Below are 19,306 nucleotides of genomic sequence, written 5' to 3' on the forward strand. Positions count from 1 at the left end.
CGCAGCCTGGAGTTCCCACAGGGGGGGGTGCCTACTTCAAAGAGCATTTTGAACAAAGAGGGAAGAAAAGATATGGCACCAAAATTATTTGCAAAAGTATTAAATTTTATTCACATAAAATAGATGAAGATACAACTTATTTTCATAAGAATAAATAGTACAGTATCAAATTAGAACACAAATTAGAAAGAATGAGGCAACCCAGGGATGAGGATGCAAGTATAAATAGAACACAAAAAAGGGGGGGGGGGGAGAGGTGTGAAGTCCTACTCATTGCCAGTAACAAAACCCTGGGGGGGTGGTATATAACTGGAGTGTATTGGTCCAAAAATTGGACCCCAGCCCCCCAAGGTAGTAAATAGACCAAATGACCCTCCACAAGGGATGTATGGTCAAGGATTGAAGTGCATGACCAAAAAACAGGTAGGCAAAGATGGTTAAAAAAAAAAAAAAAAAAAAAAAAAAAAAAAAAAAGTGGTAAAGAAATAATCTCCACCAGAGTAGTCGTGGGGCAATAAAGAGGAGGCTGAAGTGTTGTGTGTAATAAATTCTAGTCGTGAAGCCGAGAGGTGCCAGTTAGCACATAAACGGCTAATGAAAATTACACAATACACACACACAATCAGGTCCTTTATGCCCGGGCTAGTCGTGGAGCTGGAGAGGAAGGAAAATGCACACACACAATCAGAGCATGAGTGCCCTGACTAGTCGTGGAGCTGGAAAGGAAGGGAAGGACTGTGAAAGGTCCCGTAAAAGGGCACAGAGAAGGCAGATAAAAACAGTTAGAGGGGTGTGCAGCCCAGCTCAAGAAGTGGACTAGTCATGTGGCAGAGAGAGGAAGCAAGTGGATACAAAGCAGGAAGAGTAAACGTGAGGCCAGGCGGTGCAGTCCAGCACAATGACGGCCAAAGTCAAACAGGGAAAAAGAGGAAAAGCGAGTCTCTAGACCCACAATAGTTATGTGAGTCAGAGGGGAGTAGGAAAGAGGAAAAGTAAAACATATGGTCCTTTGGCCCCCTTACCGGTTCATATTTGGATATGGACCACTTTTTTGTGCTTTGGTCCGCATGCGGGACCCCTAGGGGGTACCACTTAAATGAACACAAAATGTTTTTACATTGTTTTTAATCTCTTGTTTTGTTTTTTTGTATTTTTATTCATTTTGTTTCTTTTATTTCTGTGTTTGGTTTCCTTATATAGGTTTCAGTTTTGTGGGGATTTCCATTTCCTTTATTTCTTCTTCATTCCCCTTCCATCGGTGGATAACTTGGATGGCATGGTCTGTCTGGATTGAAGTATACCGGCATCTTATAACCACCAGTTCACATACCCTGTTGACGCCTCGTCTCCTGATGTGTCCATGCTGTCCATCTATTATGCCGTTCATTCCCCTATGTATTGTTTTGCATTACCGATTCCAAATGTTACTAATATTTTTGTCCTGTTACCTTTTCATTTTTCCACTCATACTTGGTGTCCCTGCGCATCTGCCGGTCCGTTGACTGCTGACGCGGCGTTGCCTGGCCGCGGCCGTCTTGTGCGCATGCGTGGGACCTGATTGTGTGTGTGTATTGTGTAATTTTCATTAGCCGTTTATGTGCTAACTGGCACCTCTCGGCTTCACGACTAGAATTTATTACACACAACACTTCAGCCTCCTCTTTATTGCCCCACGACTACTCTGGTGGAGATTATTTCTTTATACTTTTTTTTTTTTTTTTTTTTTTTTTTTTTTTTAACCATCTTTGCCTACCTGTTTTTTGGTCATGCACTTCAATCCTTGACCATACATCCCTTGTGGAGGGTCATTTGGTCTATTTACTACCTTGGGGGGCTGGGGTCCAATTTTTGGACCAATACACTCCAGTTATATACCACCCCCCCAGGGTTTTGTTACTGGCAATGAGTAGGACTTCACACCTCTCCCCCCCCCCCTTTTTTGTGTTCTATTTATACTTGCATCCTCATCCCTGGGTTGCCTCATTCTTTCTAATTTGTGTTCTAATTTGATACTGTACTATTTATTCTTATGAAAATAAGTTGTATCTTCATCTATTTTATGTGAATAAAATTTAATACTTTTGCAAATAATTTTGGTGCCATATCTTTTCTTCCCTCTTTGTTCAAAATTCCACCATATCTTGCACATTTCATTTTTTGCACGGTCCTTCTCTGTAGTCGGTGGCCATGTTTAGTGGGAGGGGCTTGCGGGAATTGTAGTCGGTGGCCATGTTTGGTGGCCGGGCCTGGCGGAATCTGTCGGCGGCCATGTTTGGTAGGCGGGGCTTACACAAAGTTTGCAGACTTTTTATCACTCAGTCTTTTCTTTCTTCTTCACTTTTCAGGATATAGATGGCAATAAGGCAGTCTCATCGTTTGCCCCTCAAAACTCAGCTACCTCACCCCTGAAGGCAGATGAAGGAGGGCGGCAGAGCGGCGATTCCTTGTCTAACGCGGCTTTGGGGACCCCAGAGAGGCGCAAAGGGAGCTTAGCGGATGTTGTGGACTCTCTGAAGCAACGGAAAATGGAGGAGCTGATCAAAAGCGAACCGGAAGGTAAGAACAACATGGCGGTGTGTGCTGCTGAGCTCCATGGTGCAGATTATAGCTCCTCGTGGGCGGGGCTATGCAGTCACATGATTCTCATCCAGGAAAAGTATTCTGACAATTCACAGTGTTAGTGACGGAGCAGAAATCCGCCCGATGTGCAGATTATCCCGCCCCCCGATGTGCAGATTATCCCGCCCCCCGATGTGCAGATTATCCCGCCCCCCGATGTGCAGATTATCCTGCACGATGTGCAGATTATCCCGCCCGATGTGCAGATTATCCCGCCCGATGTGCAGATTATCCCGCAGAGTCTCGCAGGCCTGTGCTGTGTGGAGTTCCCCTCTAAGTCCAATCCTCTGACTCACCCGCGCAGTTGCTGATTGTTCCGGGCGACTTGTCTTTCTTTGTGTTGGTTCGTGTAGCCGCAGGCCCCTTCTGCTAACGAGCCGCCATTGTCAGAACCTGAGCAAACAGCGCGGACGTCCCGCGGCCACATTCCTGTCATAGCTGGGCTGTAATCCCCATTGTGGTGCAGTTCTGTGCCACCGGGTCCTGGCATTGTCTGCGTTGGCCGAGGTGACGGCACCGCGCTCAGCCGCCTCCCTGCACCTCCCGGCACAATGCGCACTGTCGCAACTTTCTGGCACTTTTAATGTTGACAGCGGCGGCGGCATTGTCTCCTTCCACAAAGAGAGATCGTAGCGGATTACCTTTCTGTTTACCCTCCACATAAACATGGAGCGACTTGCCGAGCGGAGGACGGGTCACCGGACGGCGAATTTGCCACGTGGTTACATACACATGGACGGCAGGAATGTGACCTGCAACTGTGTGCTCCTCCATGGTGATACATGAGCGCCGACGTCCAGCTCCGCTGCGGCTGTTTGCTCCTCCATGGCGATACATGAGCGCCGACGTCCGGCTCCGCTGCGGCTGTTTGCTCCTCCATGGCGATACATGAGCGCCGACGTCCGGCTCCGCTGCGGCTGTTTGCTCCTCCATGGTGATACATGAGCGCCGACGTTGGACTCCGCTGCGGCTGTGTGCTCCTCCATGGTGATACATGAGCGCTGACGTCCTGCTCTGCTGCGACTGTGTGCTCCTCTATGGTGATACATGAGCGCTAACGTCCGGCTCCGCTGCGGCTGTGTGCTCCTCCATGGTGATACGTGAGCGCCGACGTCCTGCTCCGCTGCGGCTGTGTGCTCCTCCATAGTGATACATGAGCGCTGACGTCCTGCTCTGCTGCTGTGTGCTCCTCCATGGTGATACGTGAGCGCCGACGTCCTGCTCCGCTGCGGCTGTGTGCTCCTCCATGGTGATACGTGAGCGCCGACGTCCTGCTCCGCTGCGGCTGTGTGCTCCTCCATAGTGATACATGAGTGCTGACGTCCGGCTCCGTCTCTGCTGTGTGTTCAACGTGGAATGTCTTGTGTTGGCGCAGATGTCTCTCCTGGCGCAGGTCATGCTGCCTCTCTGGCGCCCCCTAGCTTGTCTGTCTCTGTGAAATCGCGTCCGTCCATTCCTCGCTGATACTTTGTGGCTAAATAGTTCGATGGATGGCGGTGTTCTGTAGAGCGATGGATGGCGGTGTTCTGTAGAGCGATGGATGGCGGTGTTCTGTAGAGCGATGGATGGCGGTGTTCTGTAGAGCGATGGATGGCGGTGTTCTGTAGAGCGATGGTCGGCGGCGTTCCGTAGAGGGATGGATGGCGGTGTTCTGTAGAGCGATGGATGGCGGCGTTCCGTAGAGCGATGGATGGCGGTGTTCTGTAGAGCGATGGATGGCGGCGTTCCGTAGAGCGATGGATGGCAGTGTTCTGTAGAGCGATGGTCGGCGGCGTTCTGTAGAGCGATGGATGGCGGTGTTCTGTAGAGCGATGGTCGGCGGCGTTCCATAGAGCGATGGATGGCGGCGTTCCGTAGAGCGATGGATGGCAGTGTTCCGTAGAGCGATGGATGGCGGTGTTCTGTAGAGCGATGGATGGCGGCGTTCCGTAGAGTGATGGACGGCGGCGTTCCGTAGAGCGATTGACAGCGGCGTTCTGTAGAGCGATGGATGGCGGCGTTCTGTAGAGCGATGGATGGCGGTGTTCTGTAGAGCGATGGATGGCGGTGTTCTGTAGAGCGATGGATGGCGGTGTTCTGTAGAGCGATGGATGGCGGCGTTCTGTAGAGCGATGGATGGCGGCGTTCTGTAGAGCGATGGATGGCGGTGTTCTGTAGAGCGATGGATGGCGGTGTTCTGTAGAGCGATGGATGGCGGCGTTCCGTAGAGCGATGGATGGCGTGTTCCGTAGAGCGATGGTCAGCGGCGTTCTGTAGAGCGATGGATGGCGGTGTTCCGTAGAGTGATGGATGGCGGTGTTCTGTAGAGCGATGGATGGCGGTGTTCTGTAGAGCGATGGATGGCAGTGTTCTGTAGAGCGATGGATGGCGGTGTTCTGTAGAGCGATGGATGGCAGTGTTCTGTAGAGCGATGGATGGCGGTGTTCTGTAGAGCGATGGATGGCGGCGTTCCGTAGAGCGATGGACGGCGGCGTTCCGTAGAGCGATTGACAGCGGCGTTCTGTAGAGCGATGGACGGCGGCGTTCTGTAGAGCGATGGATGGCGGTGTTCTGTAGAGCGATGGATGGCGGTGTTCTGTAGAGCGATGGATGGCGGCGTTCCGTAGAGCGATGGATGGCGTGTTCCGTAGAGCGATGGTCGGCGGCGTTCTGTAGAGCGATGGATGGCGGTGTTCCGTAGAGTGATGGATGGCGGTGTTCCGTAGAGCGATGGATGGCGGTGTTCTGTAGAGCGATGGATGGCGGTGTTCTGTAGAGCGATGGATGGCGGTGTTCTGTAGAGCGATGGATGGCGGTGTTCCGTAGAGCGATGGACGGCGGCGTTCCGTAGAGCGATTGACGGCGGTGTTCTGTAGAGCGATGGATGGCGGTGTTCTGTAGAGCGATGGTCGGCGGCGTTCTGTAGAGCGATGGATGGCGGTGTTCTGTAGAGCGATGGTCGGCGGCGTTCCGTAGAGCGATTGACGGCGGCGTTCTGTAGAGCGATGGATGGCGGCGTTCTGTAGAGCGATGGATGGCGGCGTTCTGTAGAGCGATGGATGGCGGTGTTCTGTAGAGCGATGGATGGCGGTGTTCTGTAGAGCGATGGATGGCGGCGTTCCGTAGAGCGATGGATGGCGTGTTCCGTAGAGCGATGGTCGGCGGCGTTCTGTAGAGCGATGGATGGCGGTGTTCCGTAGAGTGATGGATGGCGGTGTTCTGTAGAGCGATGGATGGCGGTGTTCTGTAGAGCGATGGATGGCGGTGTTCTGTAGAGCGATGGATGGCGGTGTTCCGTAGAGCGATGGTCGGCGGCGTTCTGTAGAGCGATGGATGGCGGTGTTCTGTAGAGCGATGGATGGCGGCGTACCATAGAGCGATGGATGGCGGTGTTCCGTAGAGCGATGGATGGCGGTGTTCTGTAGAGCGATGGATGGCGGCGTTCCGTAGAGTGATGGTCGGCGGCGTTCCGTAGAGCGATGGATGGCGGTGTTCCGTAGAGCGATGGATGGCGTGTTTCGTAGAGCGATGGTCGGCGGCGTTCTGTAGAGCGATGGATGGCGGCGTTCTGTAGAGCGATGGATGGCGGTGTTCTGTAGAGCGATGGCCGGCGGTGTTCTGTAGAGCGATGGATGGCGGCGTTCCGTAGAGCGATGGATGGGGGCGTTCCGTAGAGTGATGGACGGCGGTGTTCTGTAGAGCGATGGACGGCGGCATTCCGTAGAGCGATGGATGGCGGCGTTCCATAGAGCGATGGACGGCGGCGTTCCGTAGAGCGATGGACGGCGGCGTTCCGTAGAGTGATGGACGGTGGCGTTCCGTAGAGCGATGGATGGCGGCGTTCCGTAGAGCGATGGACGGCGGCGTTCCGTAGAGCGATGGATGGCGGCGTTCCGTAGAGCGATGGATGGCGGCGTTCCGTAGAGTGATGGATGGCGGCGTTCCGTAGAGTGATGGATGGCGGCGTTCCGTAGAGCGATGGATGGCGGTGTTTCGTAGAGCGATGGACGGTGAGGAGAGGGGCTGCGGTTTCGGCAGGCGGAGGCTCAGCCTCGCGGCGTCGATTCCCGGAGACCCCATTAGTGCAGGTCAGATGGAAACATTAAAACGAATCCCGAGCCGGCGCATTATCTCCTCCGCTTATGAAAATCTGCAAACAAAAGACCCTCCGCGCTTTGAAAAATAAGAATGAGGTGAAAGAAAAAACCTGCGTCCGACGCAGACTTCACTCGCCGCTCACCATTCAGCCATTGTCTTCCGGAGGCCATTAAAATGAACAGCGGGTTGTGCTGCAAATTTCATTAAGCCTTTGTAGGGTCATTATGCCCGAGCCATATTCATAGCGCCCCCTCCCCCGCACCAAAAGTGAGGAGACGTGAGAGCGGGACCACGAGTAACACAGAGGGGGTCACAGGGGGCCGAGGACCAAACGGGCACCCCTCACTGCAACACTATGTGTCTCTGTTATCAGCCACTCTGTCTGTGCCCACATATCACCTACTTCTGCTGTGTAAATATCCCTGTTATGTCCTACAGTCTCCTCCCCCAGTAATGGCTGATAACAGGGAGTAATAGATTGTACTCACCTGTCCTACAGTCTCTTCCCCAGTAATGGCTGATAACAGGGAGTAATAGATTGTACTCACCTGTCCTACAGTCTCCTCCCCCAGTAATGGCTGATAACAGGGAGTAATAGATTGTACTCACCTGTCCTACAGTCTCCTCCATAGTAATGGCTGATAAGAGAGAGTAATGGGTTATTATCACCTGTCCTACAGTCTCCTCGGCAGTAATGGCTGATAGCAGGGAGTAATAGCTGAGTGGATGGCGGTGCTGGCCGGTGCTCCGCTGCTCTCCTGACACATGGATGGTCCGAGTTGTAATTCGTGTAATTGTGATGGTCTCTTTAATCCCCCAGTAAATCTCCCCTGTAATCGGGCCCCGGGGACATCGCTCCTCGCAGCGCCCCTCCCCCAGCACTTTCCACTTTCTTAACTCTTTGGAGGGAGATTTTTGCCTGATTAAGTTGCCATTTTCCAATAACATAATAAATGCTCCGGATATTTATACGTCTGCGAGTTCTCACTGCCCGAGGCAAAGCGTCCTCACCACTGAGCACTGCTAACAAGGGGATAAAGCTCAGACCCCGCCACAGCCAGCACTATACTCCAGAGCTGCACTCGCTATTCTGCTGGTGCAGTCACTGTGTACATACATTACATTACTGATCCTGAGTTACCTCCTGTATTATACTCCAGAGCTGCACTCGCTATTCTGCTGGTGCAGTCACTGTGTACATACATTACATTACTGATCCTGAGTTACCTAATATATTATACTCCAGAGCTGCACTCACTATTCTGCTGGTGCAGTCACTGTGCACATACATTACTGCTCCTGAGTTACCTCCTGTATTATACTCCAGAGCTGCACTCACTATTCTGCTGGTGCAGTCACTGTGTGCATACATTACTGATCCTGAGTTACCTCCTGTATTATACTCCAGAGCTGCACTCACTATTCTGCTGGTGCAGTCACCGTGTACATATATTACATTACTGATCCTGAGTTACCTCCTGTATTATACTCCAGAGCTGCACTCACTATTCTGCTGGTGCAGTCACTGTGCACATACATTACTGATCCTGAGTTACCTCCTATATTATACTCCAGAGGTGCACTCACTATTCTGCTGGTGCAGTCACTGTGTACATACATTACTGCTCCTGAGTTACCTCCTGTATTATACTCCAGAGCTGCACTCACTATTCTGCTGGTGCAGTCACTGTGTGCATACATTACTGATCCTTAGTTACCTCCTGTATTATACTCCAGAGCTGCACTCACTATTCTGCTGGTGCAGTCACTGTGTACATACATTACATTACTGATCCTGAGTTACCTCCTGTATTATACTCCAGAGCTGCACTCACTATTCTGCTGGTGCAGTCACTGTGTACATACATTACATTATTGATCCTGAGTTACCTCCTGTCTTATACTCCAGAGCTGCACTCACTATTCTGATGGTGCAGTCACTGTGTACATACATTACTGATCCTGAGTTACCTCCTATATTATACTCCAGAGCTGCACTCACTATTCTGCTGGTGCAGCCAATGTGTACATACATTACTGATCCTGAATTACTTCCTGTATTATACTCCAGAGCAGCACTCACTATTCTGCTGGTGCAGTCACTGTGTACATACATTACATTACTGATCCTGAGTTACCTCCTGTATTATGCTCCAGAGCAGCACTCACTATTCTGCTGGTGCAGTCACTGTGTACATACATTACATTACTGATCCTGAGTTACCTCCTGTATTATGCTCCAGAGCAGCACTCACTATTCTGCTGGAGCAGTCACTGTGTACATACATTACATTACTGATCCTGAGTTACCTCCTGTATTATACTCCAGAGCTGCACTCACTATTCTGCTGGTGCAGTCACTGTGTACATACATTACATTACTGATCCTGAGTTACCTCCTGTATTATGCTCCAGAGCAGCACTCACTATTCTGCTGGTGCAGTCACTGTGTACATACATTACATTACTGATCCTGAGTTACCTCCTATATTATACTCCAGAGCTGCCCTCACTATTCTGCTGGTGCAGTCACTGTGTACATACATTACTGATCCTGAGTTACCTCCTGTATTATACTCCAGAGCTGCACTCACTATTCTGCTGGTGCAGTCACTGTGTACATACATTATTGATCCTGAGTTACCTCCTGTATTATACTCCAGAGCTGCACTCACTATTCTGCTGGTGCAGTCACTGTGTACATACATTATTGATCCTGAGTTACCTCCTGTATTATTCTCCAGAGCTGCACTCACTATTCTGCTGGTGCAGTCACTGTGTACATACATTATTGATCCTGAGTTACCTCCTGCATTATCCTCCAGAGCTGCGCTCACTATTCTGCTGGTGCAGTCACTGTGCACATACATTACATTACTGATCCTGAGTTACCTCCTGTATTATACTCCAGAGCTGCGCTCACTATTCTGCTGGTGCAGTCACTGTAGACATTCATTGCATTACTGATGCTGTACTGATCCTGACTTACCTCCTGTACTATATTACTCAAGAGCTGCACTCACTGTTCTGCAGCTCCAGAGCTGAAATCTCACAGCAGGGGCTATACATATAATTACTGCCCCTGTCTTACAGGAGCTCAGCTTTATTTGGGGGGATAAGCAGGGGAGTGGCTGGCCACAAATTTGCTCCTTTTTAGTTCTTCAGTGGTGACTACTCCTTCTGTCCCTGGGACCTCGTCACTGCCGGAGGATAGGGAACATTTCCCAGTAACATCAGTAAGGCTACTTTCACACATCCGGCTTGAGCAGTGCGGCTCAATCCGGCTGTGAAACCTATGCAACGGATGCGGCGAAAACACCGCATCCTTTGCATAAGTTTTTACATGCGGCCCGTCCGTTTTTTTCCGGTTGTGGCACGCTACTGAGCATGCGCAGTGGAAAAAACCGCATGCGGCGACCGGATGCGTTTTTTCCGCATCGCGCCGCATCCGGCGTCCATAGGCATGCATTGAAAAATGCGCCGCAGCGGCCGGATGCGGCGCAATACGGTTTTTATTGCCGGAGCAAAAAACGTTGCAGGCAACGTTCCATCCGGCCGTGGCATCGGCTAAATCTGCCGCATGCGGCCAAAACCGGACCGAACCCAAGCCCCTGCGGCACAATACGGCACTAATGTAAGCCTATGCAAAAAAAAACCGCAACCGGCGTAATAAAACACGGTTGCGGTTTTTCTGCAGAACGCCGTATTGTGCCGCAGAGCAAAAACCGGAGGTGTGAAAGTAGCCTGACTCCTCCGTCTCCAGTCTCCCTGCGTTCCCTCCGCCCCACCGATCCATTGTAACAAGCTCCTCTCATGTGACATGGTGATGGCAGATCTCTCGGGATCAGATCACCGTCAGGTGGACACAATGGATCCTCTGTGATCCCTGCGGATTCAGGGGCATCGGGATCGATTGTGTTCAGACTGCAACACTCAAATCCTGATAATTGCTGGGATCTGCCGGACTCTGACCAATCATTGATTTTGAGCTCCATCCTACCGGATGTTAGATGCCTGAAGGATCCCTCCACAAATGACAGCATCCACCAGCAGATCTCCCAGTCTATGAGCAGATTTATTGTCTCATGACATCCAGAGCTGCACTCACAATTCTGATTCTCTTATGCTACACAGAATTTCGGGAGGTGAAGATGTTTCTCTGTAATGTGCTTCATCTCCAATATCCCAAAGCAGTGCACGGGCAGCAGGTATTAAGGAAAGGATTGTGATTGCAGCTCTGGAGAATAATTTATACCTCTCCTGTCCTATATTATTATGTAATCTATGTCTTTAAGCCTTGCAATATTCACTACTTCACGGTATGGCTGTTAGCGAGGCCAAGGGGTAACGACATATAATTTGTCCACACCTCCGGCTGTGACCGGAGTATAATGTGGGATTTAACAGCAGAATAGTGATTGCAGTTCTGGAGGTGACAGGAGGATAAGACACAATGTAACAGTAGAATAGTGAGTGCAGCTCTGGAGGTGACTGGAGGATAAGACAGAATGTAACAGTAGAATAGTAAGTGCAGCTCTTGAGGTGACTGAAGGTTTAGACCTGATGTAAAAGCAGATTAGTGAGTGCAGCTCTGGAGGTGACCGGAGGATAAGACCCGATGTAACAGTATAAGGCTATGTGTGCACAGTGTTGGTTGTAGCGCCCGGTGTTGGGCATGGATCTGGCTGGTGATGATCTCGGTGCTGGGCATGGATCTGGCTGGTGGTGATATCGGCGCTAGGCATGGATCTGGCTGGTGGTGATATCGGCGCTAGGCATGGATCTGGCTGGTGGTGATGCTGGCGCTGGGCATGGATCTGGCTGGTGATGATCTCGGCGCTGGGCATGGATCTGGCTGGTGGTGATCCTGGCTCTCGGCATGGATCTGGCTGGTGGTGATCTCGGTGCTGGGCATGGATCTGGCTGGTGATGATCCTGGCTCTGGGCATGGATCTGGCTGGTGATGATCTCGGCGCTGGGCATGGATCTGGCTGGTGGTGATCCTGGCTCTGGGCATGGATCTGGCTGGTGATGATCTCGGCGCTAGGCATGGATCTGGCTGGTGGTGATCCTGGCTCTGGGCATGGATCTGGCTGGTGATGATCTCGGTGCTGGGCATGGATCTGGCTGGTGGTGATATCGGTGCTGGGCATGGATCTGGCTGGTGGTGATATCGGCGCTAGGCATGGATCTGGCTGGTGGTGATGCTGGCGCTGGGCATGGATCTGGCTGGTGATGATCTCGGCGCTGGGCATGGATCTGGCTGGTGGTGATCCTGGCTCTCGGCATGGATCTGGCTGGTGGTGATCTCGGTGCTGGGCATGGATCTGGCTGGTGATGATCCTGGCTCTGGGCATGGATCTGGCTGGTGATGATCTCGGCGCTGGGCATGGATCTGGCTGGTGGTGATCCTGGCTCTGGGCATGGATCTGGCTGGTGATGATCTCGGCGCTAGGCATGGATCTGGCTGGTGGTGATCCTGGCTCTGGGCATGGATCTGGCTGGTGGTGATCTCGGTGCTGGGCATGGATCTTGCTGGTGATGATCTCGGCGCTGGGCATCGATCTGGCTGGTGATGATCTCGGCGCTGGGCATGGATCTGGCTGGTGATGATCTCGGCACAGGGCATGGATCTGGCTGGTGGTGATCTCGGCGCTGGGCATGGATCTGGCTGGTGATGATTTAGGCGCTGGGCATGGATCTGGCTGGTGGTGATCTCGGCGTTGGGCATGGATCTGGCTGGTGATGATCCTGGCGCTGGGCATGGATCTGGCTGGTGATGATCTCGGCGCTGGGCATGCATCTGGCTGGTGGTGATCTCGGTGCTGGGCATGGATATGGCTGGTGGTGATCTCGGCGCTGGGCATGGATCTGACTGGTGATGATCTCGGCGCTGGGCATGGATCTGGCTGGTGATGATCTCGGCGCTGGGCATGGATCTGGCTGGTAATGATCTCGGCGCTGGGCATGGATCTGGCTGGTGATGATCTCGGCGCTGGGCATGGATCTGGCTGGTGATGATCTCGGCGCTCGGCATGGATCTGGCTGGTGATGATCTCGGCGCTGGGCATGCATCTGGATGGTGATGATCTCGGCGCTGGGCATGGATCTTGCTGGTGATGATCTCGGCGCTGGGCATAGATCTGACTGGTGATGATCTCGGCGCTGGGCATGGATCTGGCAGGTGATGATCTCGGCGCTGGGCATGGATCTGGCTGGTGATGATCTCGGCACTGGGCATGGATCTGGCAGGTGATGATCTCGGCGCTGGGCATGGATCTGGCTGGTGATGATCTCGGCACTGGGCATGGATCTGGCAGGTGATGATCTCGGTGCTGGGCATGGATCTGGCTGGTGATGATCCTGGCGCTGGGCATGGATCTGGCTGGTGATGATCTCGGTGCTGGGCATGGATCTGGCTGGTGATGATCTCGGCGCTGGGCATGGATCTGGCTGGTGATGATCTCGGCGCTGGGCATGGATCTGGCTGGTGATGATCCTAGCGCTGGACATGGATCTGGCTGGTGATGATCCTAGCGCTGGGCATGGATCTGGCTGGTGGTGATCTCGGCGCTGGGCATGGATCTGGCTGGTGATGATCTCGGCGCTGGGCATGGATCTGGCTGGTGATGATCCTAGCGCTGGACATGGATCTGGCTGGTGATGATCCTAGCGCTGGGCATGGATCTGGCTGGTGGTGATATCGGCGCTGGGCATGGATCTGGCTGGTGATGATCCTGGCGCTGGGCATGGATCTGGCTGGTGATGATCTCGGCGCTGGGCATGGATCTGGCTGGTGATGATCTCGGCCCTGGGCATGGATCTGGCTGGTGATGATCTCGGTGCTGGGCATGGATCTGGCTGGTGATGATCCTGGCGCTGGGCATGGATCTGGCTGGTGATGATTTCGGCGCTGGGCATGGATCTGGCTGGTGATGATCTCGGCCCTGGGCATGGATCTGGCTGGTGATGATCTCGGCGCTGGGCATGGATCTGGCTGGTGATGATCTCGGCGCTAGGCATGGATCTGGCTGGTGAGGATCTCGGCCCTGGGCATGGATCTGGCTGGTGATGATCCTAGCGCTGGACATGGATCTGGCTGGTGATGATCTCGGCGCTGGGCATGGATCTGGCTGGTGAGGATCTCGGCCCTGGGCATGGATCTGGCTGGTGATGATCTCGGTGCTGGGCATGGATCTGGCTGGTGATGATCTCGGTGCTGGGCATGGATCTGGCTGGTGATGATCTCGGTGCTGGGCATGGATCTGGCTGGTGATGATCCTGGCGCTGGGCATGGATCTGGCTGGTGATGATCTCGGCGCTAGGCATGGATCTGGCTGGTGATGATCTCGGCGCTGGGCATGGATCTGGCTGGTGATGATCTCGGCGCTAGGCATGGATCTGGCTGGTGAGGATCTCGGCCCTGGGCATGGATCTGGCTGGTGATGATCTCGGTGCTGGGCATGGATCTGGCTGGTGATGATCTCGGTGCTGGGCATGGATCTGGCTGGTGATGATCTCGGTGCTGGGCATGGATCTGGCTGGTGATGATCCTGGCGCTGGGCATGGATCTGGCTGGTGATGATTTCGGCGCTGGGCATGGATCTGGCTGGTGATCATGCTGGCGCTGGGCATGGATCTGGCTGGTGATGATCTCGGCGCTGGGCATGGATCTGGCTGGTGATGATCTCGGCGCTGGGCATGGATCTGGCTGGTGATGATGCTGGCGCTGGGCATGGATCTGGCTGGTGATAATCTCGGTGCTGGGCATGGATCTGGCTGGTGATGATCTCGGCGCTGGGCATGGATCTGGCTGGTGATTATCTCGGTGCTGGACATGGATCTGGCTGGTGATGATCTCGGCGCTGGGCATGGATCTGGCTGGTGATGATCTCGGTGCTGGGCATGGATCTGGCTGGTGATGATCTCGGTGCTGGGCATGGATCTGGCTGGTGATGATCCTGGCGCTGGGCATGGATCTGGCTGGTGATGATTTCGGCGCTGGGCATGGATCTGGCTGGTGATGATGCTGGCGCTGGGCATGGATCTGGCTGGTGATGATCTCGGCGCTGGGCATGGATCTGGCTGGTGATGATCTCGGCGCTGGGCATGGATCTGGCTGGTGATGATCTCGGCGCTGGGCATGGATCTGGCTGGTGATGATGCTGGCGCTGGGCATGGATCTGGCTGGTGATAATCTTGGTGCTGGGCATGGATCTGGCTGGTGATGATCTCGGCGCTGGGCATGGATCTGGCTGGTGATTATCTCGGTGCTGGACATGGATCTGGCTGGTGATGATCTCGGTGCTGGGCATGGATCTGGCTGGTGATGATCTCGGCGCTGGGCATGGATCTGGCTGGTGATGATCTCGGCGCTGGGCATGGATCTGGCTGGTGTTGATCTCGGCGCTGGGCATGGATCTGGCTGGTGATGATCTCGGTGCTGGACATGGATCTAGCTGGTGATGATCTCGGTGCTGGGCATGGATCTGGCTGGTGGTGATATCGACGCTGGGCATGGATCTGGCTGGTGATGATCCTGGAGCTGGGCATGGATCTGGCTGGTGATGATTTCGGCGCTGGGCATGGATCTGGCTGGTGGTGATATCGGCGCTGGGCATGGATCTAGCTGGTGATGATCTCGGCGCTGGGCATGGATCTGGCTGGTGGTGATATCGGCGCTGGGCATGGATATGGCTGGTGATGATCTCGGCGCTGGGCATGGATCTGGCTGGTGATGATCTCGGCGCTGGGCATGGATCTGGCTGGTGATGATGCTGGCGCTCGGGCTGTTCTGCGCGGTTTTTCCTGTAGGGTGGCACATGTGCGGCGGCCGCTCTTACCCGTGGAGAGGCCGCACCTGCTCCTGAGCCCTCTTGTTCCCGGCTGTAGGCCCCTTGTTGAATGATAACCATCTCATCTTGGATGCCGCCTCCGTGCCCGCTGTAGTGCTTGTTGGAGGGCTGTTGTTGCACCCCTGAGGCGCCTGTCATGACCGTGCATATTAAACGGAGTGCGGCTCCTCGGGCCGGTGTGACTGTGATTAACGCCGCCAAGTGCAGATCAAGCCGCTCCTCTTCATTAAAACTCAGCAGCTTGGGCGGTTATAGTGGGCACCGGCCGGGTTTAATAGGATCTGCCGGTGAAGTGGGCACGACCTGCACGAGTGTCAGCGAAGAGCTCACTTCAGAGTCTCCTGCTCCACCTGCGCCCAACAACCAGGACCTGGGGGAAGGTGGCAGCCGTCCTGGCACTGCCCGCGCCTCTGGATCCTCGTACTGACGGGTACACTGGGTAGACTAATGAGGGGAAATATCCACTGGAAATTCTCTGCGTGGGTGAAGCTGGTCTGGAAGTGACTCCATGTGTGCCCCCAGCCTCCATACTGCGTGTGCCCCCAGCCTCCATACTGCGTGTGCCCCCAGCCTCCATACTGCGTGTGCCCCCAGCCTCCATACTGCTTGTGCCCCCAGCCTCCATACTGCGTGTGCCCCCAGCCTCCACACTGCCTGTGCCCCCAGCCTCCGCACTGCCTGTGCCCCCAGCCTCCACACTGCCTGTGCCCCCAGCCTCCGCACTGCCTGTGCCCCCAGCCTCCACACTGCCTGTTTCCCCCCAGCCTCCACAGTGCCTGTTTCCCCCGAGCCTCCACACTGCCTGTGCCCCCAGCCTCCGCACTGCCTGTGCCCCCAGCCTCCGCACTGCCTGTGCCCCGAGCCTCCACACTGCCTGTTTCCCCCGAGCCTCCACACTGCCTGTGCCCCCAGCCTTCGCACTGCCTGTGCCCCCAGCATCCGCACTGCCTGTGCCCCCAGCCTCCCCACTGCCTGTTTCCCCCGAGCCTCCACACTGCTTGTGCCCCCAGCCTTCGCACTGCCTGTGCCCCCAGCATCCGCACTGCCTGTGCCCCCAGCCTCCCCACTGCCTGTTTCCCCCGAGCCTCCACACTGCTTGTGCCCCCAGCCTCCGCACTGCCTGTGCCCCCAGCCTCCGCACTGCCTGTGCCCCCAGCCTCCGCACTGCCTGTGCCCCCAGCCTCCGCACTGCCTGTGCCCCCAGCCTCCACACTGCCTGTGCCCCCAGCCTCCGCACTGCATGTGCCCCCAGCCTCCGCACTGCATGTGCCCAGCCCCCAGGATACCACCACAGACTGAAGGATGTGATAATGCCCATCATCTCGGGGACTATTGTATGGATTCATAGCGCAAGCCCACCTTATTGCCCTCTGTTTACTGGGGAAGGAAACTGTAGGACAGGTGACTACAATCTATTACTCCCTGTTATCAGCCATTACTGGGGGAGGAGACTGTAGGACAGGTGACTACAATCTATTACTCCCTGTTATCAGCCATTACTGGGGGAGGAGACTGTAGGACAGGTGAGTGCAATCTATTACTCCCTGATATCAGCCATTACTGGGGAGGAGACTGTAGGACAGGTGAGTACAATCCATTACTCCCTGATATCAGCCATTACTGGGAGAGCAGACTGTAGGACAGGTGAGTACAATCCATTACTCCCTGTTATCAGCCATTACTGGGGGAGGAGACTGTAGGCCATCTGTTAACAATCTATTGCTCCCCGTTATCAGCCATTGATGCGGTGTGTTGTATCTGTGACCCGCTCCTGTGTTGCTGTCGCTCTCGCACTGTAGCTGTGGGCGGGTCGGGGGAGGGGGGGGCTGTTTTGATCAGATGTTATTTGTCAGGAGAAGAATAGACATATTTGCGGTAGATAAGAGCAGTGATGTGCGGTGATAGAGTGCCGCGCCCCACCTGCCCTCTGAGGGTGCGGAGAGAGAGTCTGGGTGTACACCCCAATATATAATGTAGATATAAATAATACCGTCCTACATCGTAACCAGAAAAATAATCCCATCATAGTCTATGTATAGAATCTCACCATATAGTGTCACATATAGCGCCGCCATATTCTGCACGAATAATGAACACACTTCAGAACTATGGAGGATAATATTGGAGATTTCAGAAGACTCCTGAACTGAGCTCGTCTTCTTATCATTGTTACATTGTAACACACGCTCTGTTGTGCGGAGTCTCCTCGGAGTCATGTGACCCGTCCCCCGCTGGCATCCTTCCTGGGTCATGTGACCCGTCCCCCACTGGCGTCCTTCCTGGGTCATGTGACCCGTTCCCCGCTGGCATCCTTCCTGGGTCATGTGACCCGTCCCCCGCTGGCATCCTTCCTGGGTCATGTGACCCCCCCCCCCCCCTTCCCCGTGTGCTGGGTGGAGGTGAGATAGAAAGAAAGGCTCCGCACAAGTAAACAGAGCTTTCATCAGCGCTTTGTGCGCGGTGTTTACCCTGCGCTATTTCTGGACAATACACAATGTGCGCGGCTCCGGCGGGTGACGACGCTGCTCTCCGTCCTTTGTCCTTTTGTTCGGGTTGTATAAAGTTTGCTGACATCCCAGATATGAGGGGCACGGCTCGAAAAATGGAAATTCCTCAGAGAATTACCTGCAGACATGTGTCAGGACACGGCACACTGCAACAAACCCCCAGCTCCACAGAGCCAGCAGCATAGCTGGAAAATACATATATATGGAGATATATAGCGGTATTAATTCCACAGCGCTTTACAGGCGAGGTTATCACTGTCCCCATCGGGACTCACAGTCCAGCACGGGGTGCGAGGCGCCAATCCCTGCCCACAAGAGCGTGGGAGGAAAGCCACCGTACAGTGCCAACCACTAAGCTACCGTACAGTGCTAACCACTGAGCCACCATACAGTGCTAACCACTGAGCTACCCTACAGTGCTAACTGGTGAGCCACCGTACAGTGCTAACCACTGAGCTACCCTACAGTGCTAACTACTGAGCCACCGTACAGTGCTAACCACTGAGTCACCATACAGTGCTAACCACTGAGCCACCATACCGTGCTAACCACTGAGCCACCATACTGCATTTCCAAGAAGAAAGAATCTACTGTGTGTGGTCCCCTGTGTACAGATATACCATGGTGTTACATAGGACTGCAGGTGAGATCTACTACATTATCTGTACTCAGAGATATCACTGTGTTATCTGTGGTGTTACATAGGACTGCAGGTGACATCTACTACATTATCTGTACTCAGAGATATCACTGTGTTATCTGTGGTGTTACATAGGACTGCAGGTGACATCTACTACATTATCTGTACTCAGAGATATCACTGTTATCTGTGGTGTTACATAGGACTGCAGGAGACATCTACTACATTATCTGTACTCAGAGATATCACTGTGTTATCTGTGGTGTTACATAGGACTGCAGGTGACATCTACTACATTATCTGTACTCAGAGATATCACTGTGTTATCTGTGGTGTTACATAGGACTGCAGGTGACATCTACTACATTATCTGTACTCAGAGATATTACTGTGCTATCTGTGGTGTTACATAGGACTGCAGGTGACATCTACTACATTATCTGTACTCAGAGATATCACTGTGTTATCTGTGGTGTTACATAGGACTGCAGGTGACATCTACTACATTATCTGTACTCAGAGATATCACTGTATTATCTGTGGTGTTACATAGGACTGCAGGTGACATCTACTACATTATCTGTACTCAGAGATATCACTGTATTATC

The 19,306-nt window shown here is 53.5% G+C and overlaps 1 protein-coding gene across 1 annotated transcript in view; it reads left to right on the forward strand.

Moving 5' to 3' along the window:
• Positions 1-19,306, forward strand: part of LOC142301535 (transcription factor SOX-5-like) — a 250,350-nt gene that overhangs the window by 81,459 nt on the left and 149,585 nt on the right. The window contains exon 3 of the mRNA XM_075342551.1: positions 2,346-2,556. Within this exon, the coding sequence (XP_075198666.1) occupies positions 2,346-2,556 (211 nt within the window). The remainder of the gene's footprint in view (positions 1-2,345; positions 2,557-19,306) is intronic.

Source organism: Anomaloglossus baeobatrachus, chromosome 4 (assembly GCF_048569485.1).
Source record: "Anomaloglossus baeobatrachus isolate aAnoBae1 chromosome 4, aAnoBae1.hap1, whole genome shotgun sequence".
Classification (NCBI taxonomy): domain Eukaryota; kingdom Metazoa; phylum Chordata; class Amphibia; order Anura; family Aromobatidae; genus Anomaloglossus; species Anomaloglossus baeobatrachus.